Below are 9870 nucleotides of genomic sequence, written 5' to 3' on the forward strand. Positions count from 1 at the left end.
CTTTGCAAGACTTACCAAAAGGCCTCAAACCAATGGAGATAATGGAGATAGTATTCTTTAATTATAAACACATGAACATTCCCTAAATTAGCGGATGTGAGACTTTCATCCTCCAACACCCACCATCTATCTCAATTTCTATTAATACAAAAATTTTCATTTATTTTAGTGGAATGAGTTCCGTTTGAATTTCGGCGTTTATTATTCTTTTCAAAAATTATAATTTTAAAATTAAAAAATCTTAATTAATCATAATTTTTAGGAATTCAAAATTTAATATTACAATTTAGTCTTTAACAATTAAAACAGTTTAACTTCAATTTAAATATTACAATATATTAAAAACAAAGTACGGAGACCAGAAATATAATCTCATCCCCAATCTCATTTATCTAAATTTCTAAATTGGTTCCCAAATTATTCGAGAAGCCTAACAAACGTACACAATATTATATTAAATTAATATATCTGTAAAAAAATAAATAAAATATTAAGAAAAAGAAAAGAGAAAAAAAGGAAAAGCATGTGAATTTTCATCTTTTAAATTCTGAGTTTGAACAAAACAGAGAATTGCACATCTCTTTCTCCATCCTCGTCCTCTTCCTTTTTTCTTTTAAACTAGGTTCGAGCTCAACATAATCAAAAGTTAATAATTAGAACAATAAGATCGTTCGTAACAAAAGCAACATGAACATAGCTCAATTTATTAATACGGTCTGTCATAAAAGTAAATGAATAAATGAACAAAATGGGGAGTAAAGAATTGGAAAGGGAAATTTGATGAAATTCATTCACTTTAAAAAGTGAGGCAGTCAAACTGTGAAATGGAAGAAGAGACAGAGTTTCGTTTCAAAGTTTCCATCTTTTATTAGTTCCCAATTTCTCAGACATTCTTTTCTTCTCTTTCTTCGTTTTCCTCTTTTTCCTCTCATTTCCTTTCTTGCCTTTCACTCTCGTCCATCACACACCACCATTTCCCATTTCTCTCCGCCCTCTTCTCCTTCTCTCCCACCTTTCCGCCTTCCATTTCCGCTCTCCGCCGCTCTCTCTCGCCGGAAAAAACATAAATGGCCTCTGCCCATTAATGCTTCTTACCAAAATGCAAAACCCATCTTTTTTCTAAACCAAAGGCAAATTTCTTCTTCATTTATATTGCCTCTCTCCCACTTCCGGTCACCGGAAACCGGCTGCCCTCTGTTCCAAGGTTTGGTTTCTCTGCTCTGTAAATAGATCTCATTTCTGGGATGTTTGTGATGTTTAGCTCTTGATTCAGCCATTGTTTTTCATGAATGTGTGTAAAAATTTGAGTCCTTATTGTAGAGATTGAAACTACATGAAGTATATATCAGAGAAGGGATGGAATTGTATGATACCTCTCCATTTGAGGGGGGAATCGAGCTCTCACTTTTGTATCTTTTCGAAAAGGGCATCGAGATATGGTCCAGGAAACACTCCAGTTTATCTGAATGTGTATGACTTGACGACTGTGAATGGGTGTGTTTACTGGGCAGGGGTTGGCATATATCATTCTGGGATTCAAGGTTTGTTGGGTTGTTCTTGAATTGTGTATTGTTTCAATGAATGATTGTTGTTGTTGTTGTTGTTGTTCCTGATTGTGTGTGTGGTTTTTATGTGCTCTTACAGTTCATGGTGTGGAATATGCGTTTGGAGCTCATGAGTATCCGACGAGTGGTGTGTTTGAGGTTGAGCCTCGATGTTGTCCGGGGTTTAAGTTTAGGAAGTCAATTTTGATGGGTACCACTTGCTTGGATCCTGTTCAATTTCGAGAGTTCATGGAGCGTAATTCTGCCAATTACAATGGCGATATGTACCATTTGATTGTTAAGAACTGCAACCATTTTTGTGAGGATATTTGCTACAAGCTCACTGGGAAACACATACCCAAATGGGTGAATCGGCTTGCCAGAATAGGTAACTCAACATAGCTTTCCCTTCTCTCTTCTTTAGCTTTTCCTACGCGTGGCTTGGCTTCCTTCAAGGATTTAAAACGCGTCTACTAGAGAGAGGTTTACGCATTTATAAAGAATGCTTCGTTCTAGGGAGAGGTTAGAGGCTTCTCCGTCTACTAGGGAAAGGTTTGGTTTCCACACCCTTAAAAGGGAATGGTGGGATCTCACAATCCACCCCTGAGGGCATAAAGTCCTTGTTGGCACACTACTCGGTGTCTGACTCTAATACCATTTGTAACGGTCCAAGTCCACCGCGAGTAGATATTGTCCTCCTTGGGCTTTCACTTCTGGACTTCCTTCAAGGTTTTAAAATACGTCTAGTAGGGAAAAGTTTCCACACTCTTATAAGGAATGCTTTGTTCCCCTCTCCAACCAAGGTGGGATCTCACAATTTTTCGTTCTCTTCTCCAACCAACGTGTGATCTCACAATTTTCTACTTTCCAAATGTATACAAACAGTATGCAGAAGGTTTTAAAAGGCGTCTATTAGGAAAAGGAGGTCTCCGTGTCTACTAGGGAAATAGGGAGAGGTTTACACACACTTATACTAGAGAGAGGTTTACACACATTTATACTAGGGAGAGGTTTACACACACTTATACTATGAAGAGGTTTACACACACTTATAAAGAATGTTTCGTTCTAGGGAGAGGTTATGCTTCGTTCTAGGGAGAGGTTAGAGGCTTCTACGTCTACTAGGGAAAGTTTGGTTTCCACACCCTTATAAGAAAATGTGGGATCTCACAATCCACCCCATTGAGGGCACAAAATCCTCACTAGCATACTACTCGATCTCTAACTCTGATACCATTTGTAACAGTCCAAGCCTACCACTAATAGATATTGTACTCTTTGGGCTTTCCTTTCAGCCTTCCTTCAAGTTTTAAAATGTATACAAAGAAGATTCATTTTTTATTTTGAACTGATATGCTGCGTCTAATGCCTTTCATTCTTGAGAATCACTGTTTAAGTTCTATGTTGCAGGATATCTATGTAACTGCATGCTCCCCAAGGCTCTCAAGACTTCAACTGTTCCACACGACTCAAATTTCCAAGGATATGACAACGAAAAGAAACGATTACGAACGACTTTTGGTTGTTTCACGTCGATTTCAATGCATCAACGCGAAGTTTCAATGTCTTCATTGTTTCTTCACTCTCACTATAAAGGCTGTCTGCCACCATGGGAGCTCAAAGGGACGAGAAGTCGTTCGATGAAGGAACGCTGACAACAAACACTCCGCTTGCTTCTTTGCTGCCATTTTTTCGATCCAGGCGAGAGATTTCGCCTCGTTTTGGCACAGAAGATTTGCAGCTGGAATATTTGGTTCCCTTAAGTTCTAGAGTATTCATTGTGAATGTGGTAGCACCACAGCAGTTCATAGTAATTCAAACAGACTGCACAATCATTTTTTCTTGTATATTTAGCTTCTTCTGGTTTTATTATAAAGTTTGTTCTTTCGGGGAAAAGAAAGAATCTATTTATGTATTTGTAACGACCCAGATCCACAGGTAGCAAATATTGTCTTCTTTGGGCTTTCCCTTTCAGGCTTCCGGCTAGGGGAAGGTGTGTTTCCACACCCTTATAATCCTTATAAATGGTGGTCTCCGGGGAAGGTTTCCACGCCCTTATAAATGGTGGTTTGTGCTCCTCCCCAACCAACCTAAGAGGGGAAGGTTTCCACACTCTTATAACCCTTATAAACGTTTCCACACTCTTATAACCTTTATAAACGGTAGTTTGTGCTCCTTCCTAACCAATGTGAGACATCACTGTATCTCTCAATTCATATGCAGTCTTTCCCTGTTTCGTGTTACTTCCAGTATTAGTTTCGGCTTAAGGGTTGAAATTTGCTAATATCTTGCTAAAATGACTCGATAAAACTTAAAACTTGTAAATCATCTCTATAGTTCGATAAAATCTTCTCACCATAGACATTATTTGTGAGAGCTTTAGTTTGATAAGAACTAAATTTTACCTCCCATTTAACTAAATGGTTCCCTGAGATTTCTGTCACTTGGCCCAAAAAGCTTTTCAATTACACAATCATTGGAGCAACACGATCGGAGTGGCCATTGAGATAAAGGGTTTGACAAAATAAAGATAAAAGATGATAAAAGCTTTCCAATCTCGTGATGATGACAAAAAAACAGTGAAACTAACAGAGATTTGTTTTACAAACTTGAAATATATAAGGAAATAAATCATAGTGATTCCGTTCAGTAAATTTACATCCACAGTTGTAGAGACTCTGATAAAGAAAAAGAAGGGAGGCTCCAAAAACATACCTTATACTTCGAGCAATCTGTCTTTAAACATAAATTAGAGGAAATACATACACAGATAAGAGTTTCAGTTCCCAGTCCAACTTCCATTTGAAACCAATACTGCAAACACACAACAAAGTTCCACCTGCATCACTAACGACTTCATGCTGCGTCGATGATGATCAGAAAGTCCTCTAAACACGTCGTCTTACCACAGAAGTTCGACAACCTTGCCGAGTCCGTGCTTTCGAATAATGTATCTGGTGCTTTACAATTCATGTAGAATCTACATGCAACGTGTGAAGAAAGTGTGCCCCACGTAACCCCCAGCCATGGCTCTTCGCACATTGGATTCGAACATCTTTGGGTTATCCCTCAAAACAGCAGCGGCATCGTGGTTGAGGGGGTCTTCATGATTTGGTTGCTGCAAAAATCGAAAAAATAAAAAGTTAGCAACTTCAAGGTTCAAATTTATTTTGTTCTTTGAACTTGTTCTCATTCCATTTTGGTAATATTTTATTTCAATTCCTAAACTTCCTATAAAACCCATTTTAGTCTTATGAGTAAACATTTACATAGATAAATGTTTGAAGCAGCGAGTTTCACATTAGGTTCCAAAAAAAGTTCACTTTCTTGGACATAATTAATGCAAAGTACAGAATTAGAACAAAACGATCGAAGACGTGTAAGGATTAAAACAAAGCAATTGAAAACTTAGGGACTAAAACAAATAAGTACGAAAATTGAATGCTTTAATAGATTTTAAGCCTAATTTTGAAGGCATATAATTAGTACAATCATAAATACCGTGAAAAGATGAAATAATCCGTATATTATAGTGTTGATATTCAGAACGGGCTTCCAGTCCTCTCTTAAAATATTGAGACAAACGTTTCCTTCCAAGTCGATATTAGGATGATACACCTGCAAGTCACACATGTTATCTATAAGCCTACTTTCAGAATAATTAAAAAACACAAAAGTAAATGAACAAGATCAGCATAGTTACCTTTGTCTTGCACTTCACTTTTGGTGGCTCGTGAGGGTAGACAGGGGAAACTTGGAAAGAGAAGAGAAATGTACCACCTCTGTTAACACAAAATCAAGGGACTTTTAATGTTCATTACAAGGGAACAGCTACTCTGGGTGGAAGGGAGGAACAAATATCTTAACAAAGAAATGATGATTAAACCCTGAAAAAAGCAATTTTTCAATACACAGCTTAAATGCATTTGAACCAAGTCCAATGCAAAGTTCTATTGATACCTCATTGATGGAAATGATATGACATCCATCCATGTCTGAGATTCGGGAAGTGTGATGTCTTACACGTACATTTCAACTTAAGAAGCATATATTGCAACTAAATTGAAAAACAATATTTTCAAGAGACTACTTACAGATAATATCCTTCATCAGGATGAATAGTGACCTCAAAGTTCATCAACTCATCCTTGCCATTAGGAAAGGATATACTACATGTTTTTGGCAGGTTCAGTTCACTGATATCTACAATTAAAACAACACAAGCACATAGCCATATTATTCCGTAGTGAATGGAAAATTGATTAATGTTTATATCATATTTATATCTACATACATGGGATAAGAGACATATCACTAAGGAAAGAAAGCAAAACTCAAGAAGATAAAAAGCATCTTACGCTCAAAGCCACATAGGTTAAAAAAGATATTCCAGTTTTCTTTAATACATAAACTACTAAACTAAAATAGTTAAAAAAAAAAAAAGGATAATAATAATAATGATAAATAAAAAACTTCTAGATTGTACGTCGAGATGAAGCTATGAAGAAACCAGAGCTTTGACTGCATTATGACACAAGATACGGCCCGCTCAAGGATATCTCTAAACTCATTCAGCTGACAATTGTAAATTCTAGACTGATAGGAGATTTAAAATAGAAGTTTCACCAGGAATGAGGATAGCTGGGACTGGACCAAAAGATGATCTATGTCTTCATGGCCTTGCATGCAATATCATATTTAAAATTTAAGAAAATCCATAAAACAAACCTGATCCGAACATTAGTGAAGACTATGGATGCAATAAATACAACAAACCAAACAGGTTTTCCGAAAAATAGCTCTAGCAAAAGCATAACTAACATTAACAATCTACAAACCACAGAACTTATGGCTTCAAGGCAAAAGTTGTTCACAGAAGATGAAAATGAAAATGAAGTAACTAGGCTCTACCTTTTTGAAGACGCAATTCTCCTGCAGATTGCTTCTTGACAGGAGGTTTTCCATCGGCGTTTTTTGCGATCTCTCTCTGCTTTTCCTTCACTTTAAAAAGCTTAATCATCGTTCCTGCAGGGTACTGTATAAATAGGATATCAAATTTGGAGCACTGCCAGATCAAAGTATTCCAAAAAGCTTTTTGTCAAAAAGTAGAAGACATGGGTACTGGATAAAATTGAGAATAATAAATTCAGCCAATTGAGTAGTAGAATTCCTATATATATATATCAAGACCCAACAACTAAATATTTACACTAATCTCAATCAAATTATAAGACTGCAGATGATAAAACGTTTTTTTCTTCTTAACTGCCACTTCAAGGGCAGTAAATTTGAATAGCAAAGACGGTAGAGGGTGGTTATTAACAATAAATTCAACTGTACCATATAAAAACACAACGAATGAACTGAAATCAAATTACAACACTGCAGATTACAAAAATGTATCATCGGTTGCCATTTCAAAAACCGTAAATCGAAACAGCAAAGACTTGAGGTCTAACAACATTCAAATCAGTTATGAATGACAATAACACCGTGGAAGAAGCAAAATCGACATTCCTAAATAAAGAAGAATATTGCATTAACAATTGCTAAAACAAACCCCAAAGTTCCCTAGAAAAATTTCCACGCATTTTCCAGCCAGCATGCCACATCTATTCCTAGTACATCGTTGCATAGCCATCGAATCAAGAATCAAGAATCAACTGGATCACAATAACTGATCGGGATAGCAAATACTAGATATCCAGCGCCATGTGCTAGCAAACTCAATTACAAAACAAACAAACAGAACAGAACAGAAGAGAACAAAGCGTAAACTCGTTAATTACTTTCCAATCGTCAAATAGACGACGCAGAAGATTAGAGCGATCAAAGCAATGAAAACAAAAATCAGAAACATCCGCATAGAACATTATCCAACACCATAAAAAATCACCAAAAAAAAAAAAAAATCAATTAAAAAAAAAACCAAAGCAATTAGGTTCTCATAACAACGCAGCAATACCTAATGATGCAAGGCGTAATCAAGATACGCCTCATTCGACACGCATAAAACACTAACACAAAATCAATGAAGCTCCAACCCTGGATCAATCAATCAATCAATCGAGAATGAAAAAGAAAATGAAAGCAAGCTGAAACAGAAATGGAGCCGATCGCAGCAGAAAGAAAACAAAAGAACAGAGAGGAGACTAAAGCTTGCCTGGATTCGAACGAGTAGAAACCAATTCTCGAAAGGATAAAGCTGAAGCAGAGGTTGGGAAGAAAGAAAGCGTGTAGAAAGTGGGAGAGAACGGAGGAAGATGGGTTTGATTCAGAGCTCTCTCTCTCTCTCTCTCTCTCTCTCTCTCTGTGAAATTATCGTCGTACGCTTTCCAGGGCCAAATTCGGATCCCTTCGCTTTCGAGCTTCCACTGAGGACCGGCGTCATCCACACCACGTCAAAAACTTACTTCACCTTCCTTCCAGGTAGCCTATCAGAAAGCGCCACGTAGGTATGGTGAGTGACAGCTCGGTCGACTCACTGTGGCATTGCGTCGTTTCTGTGGAGGAGGGACCAGAGTAAAGGGAAGCTATCTCCTGTTTCGTGACTCACGTTTGTCGTTCTGCACCCCTACCATTATCATCTGAAAAATATTATTGAATATTTTCTAAAAATTTATTATATTATCTAGATAATTAACTATTGTTAAAATAAATTAAACTAAATAACTAATTTATTATTTAATATTTTTTTGTTAAAATAAATTAAATATTATTTAAAAATTTATTATTGATTTATTATAATTAAATATTTAGAATAAATTAAATTAAAAAATGGATTGTTATTGAAATTATTATTAGTTAATTTATTTTTATTAAGTGAAATTATTAAAATATTTTTAATCAAGTGTATTATAAATATTTATTTAACCGTTAATATGAATAGTCCACAAACTGCAAGTAATCATACTTATTATATATAGTTAATTAAGTGTCTTATAGGGCATAACGTAATCATGGTACCACAATATACACGAGTCAATGAAATTAGAAGTATTCAACCGTTCATAAACATATAAAATTTCAAGTAATAACAAGTAAATAATCCACAAATTAAATGTTAATTATACATCATACTGTCCATCCATCCACCTTAGTCCAAAGACATTCCAACAATAATCTCATTCACATGTTGGCCTAAGCCGAAATAACTAAATTCTTTGAATCAATGTTAGTTTGATTCTGCTTATTGAGGTTTGGTTCCACCTATGACATTCCACAACATCTTAGCTAGACATAATCAAAATACCAACTTCATCTAATCTCTTTAATTGATCCAACTTGGCTCTAACTCGTGGTCTTAATGACCTCAAACGCTTCCAATTATGTCAAAATAGCTCCTAGATGATCCAAAATAGTAGGACGGTGTTCAAAATGCCCATTAGAATCGTTATGCTAAGTCAAGCTAAGGGAAAAGCCGAAAATGACTCGAAAACACGAACAGGGGTGGCAACTGAGCTAAGTTGACGACGAACTGTGGCTTGGAGAACCAATTGACGAAGTCACATGCACTAGACGGCTTGGGAGATGCTTGGGTTGTGCGCTTGCTTTAGCTTAAGCTTGAGTAATGGGGCGCACGTTCATGTGACTAGGGTGAGCATGAGCTGATGGCTTGTTTGTTCGAGTCTGGGCCAAGCTGGAGATAATGGGTCGGGTGCTTGCCTCTAGAGTAGATTGCACTAATCGAGTTAGGTTGAATTAGCCGAGTTAAGTTGAATTGGGTGGTTGATGGGTTGATTGTTAAAATTTATACAAAGATCGAACACTANTTCTTTTTTTCTTTTATGGTAACACAAACTGAACCCTTGGTCAACTTTAAAAAACTAATTGTTAGATTATAGGTACTGATTTTTAGGAGTTTTTTTTTTTAAATTATTATTATTATTATTTTGTCATTTTTCTACCATAAATTTCATTTTTTTAAAGAAAATATTTAAATTTTAAAATAAATTTTAATAATAAAAATAAAATTTTGAAAACAGTTTTTTTAATTTTTAAAACTTTGACTTAATTTTTGAAAATATATATACAAATAAAAAATAAAATAAGCAAAGACCAAGTTTTAAACTTATTATTTGTATTATTTTATCATTATAATTGATAATAAAAGAAGTTTCCACTTTGAAATTTGTATTATTTTATAGTTAATATATGATTTTGGTCTCCTTACTTTTGGTTGTCAAAAAAAGTTTAAACTTAATTATTTGAAGTTAGTTTCTTAATCAAAATTGGTTTCACAATAATAATAATTTTTAGGTAAGAAAAGACACCAAAATTTAATAAAGAAAAAATGAGTTAAAAAAAAAACTAATTTTAAAACTTA

General features: G+C 35.3%; 2 protein-coding genes across 3 annotated transcripts; one reads left to right on the forward strand and one right to left on the reverse strand.

The window, feature by feature from the left end:
* Window positions 1-901: 901 nt before the first annotated feature.
* Window positions 902-3430, forward strand: LOC111792777 (deSI-like protein At4g17486). Its single transcript, XM_023674360.1, has 4 exons — window positions 902-1204; window positions 1321-1541; window positions 1645-1932; window positions 2955-3430. The coding sequence occupies exons 2-4, from the start codon at window positions 1334-1336 to the stop codon at window positions 3197-3199; spliced, it is 741 nt and encodes a 246-aa protein (XP_023530128.1). The 5' UTR covers window positions 902-1204; window positions 1321-1333; the 3' UTR covers window positions 3200-3430.
* Window positions 3431-4139: 709 nt separating this feature from the next.
* LOC111792785 (NEDD8-conjugating enzyme Ubc12-like) lies at window positions 4140-7890 on the reverse strand. Of its 2 annotated transcripts, none has more exons than XM_023674369.1 (6): window positions 7708-7890; window positions 6456-6579; window positions 5639-5747; window positions 5248-5326; window positions 5046-5162; window positions 4140-4662 (listed from the first exon to the last, which is right to left on the reverse strand). In XM_023674369.1, the coding sequence occupies exons 2-6, from the start codon at window positions 6562-6564 to the stop codon at window positions 4525-4527; spliced, it is 552 nt and encodes a 183-aa protein (XP_023530137.1). In that variant the 5' UTR covers window positions 6565-6579; window positions 7708-7890; the 3' UTR covers window positions 4140-4524. The 2 variants fall into 2 exon arrangements, with proteins under 2 accessions (XP_023530137.1, XP_023530138.1); XM_023674370.1 differs by lacking the exon at window positions 7708-7890 and adding an exon at window positions 7510-7595.
* Window positions 7891-9870: the final 1980 nt, after the last annotated feature.

This window comes from Cucurbita pepo, chromosome LG04 (assembly GCF_002806865.2).
Source record: "Cucurbita pepo subsp. pepo cultivar mu-cu-16 chromosome LG04, ASM280686v2, whole genome shotgun sequence".
In the NCBI taxonomy this organism is placed as follows: Eukaryota; Viridiplantae; Streptophyta; class Magnoliopsida; order Cucurbitales; family Cucurbitaceae; genus Cucurbita; species Cucurbita pepo.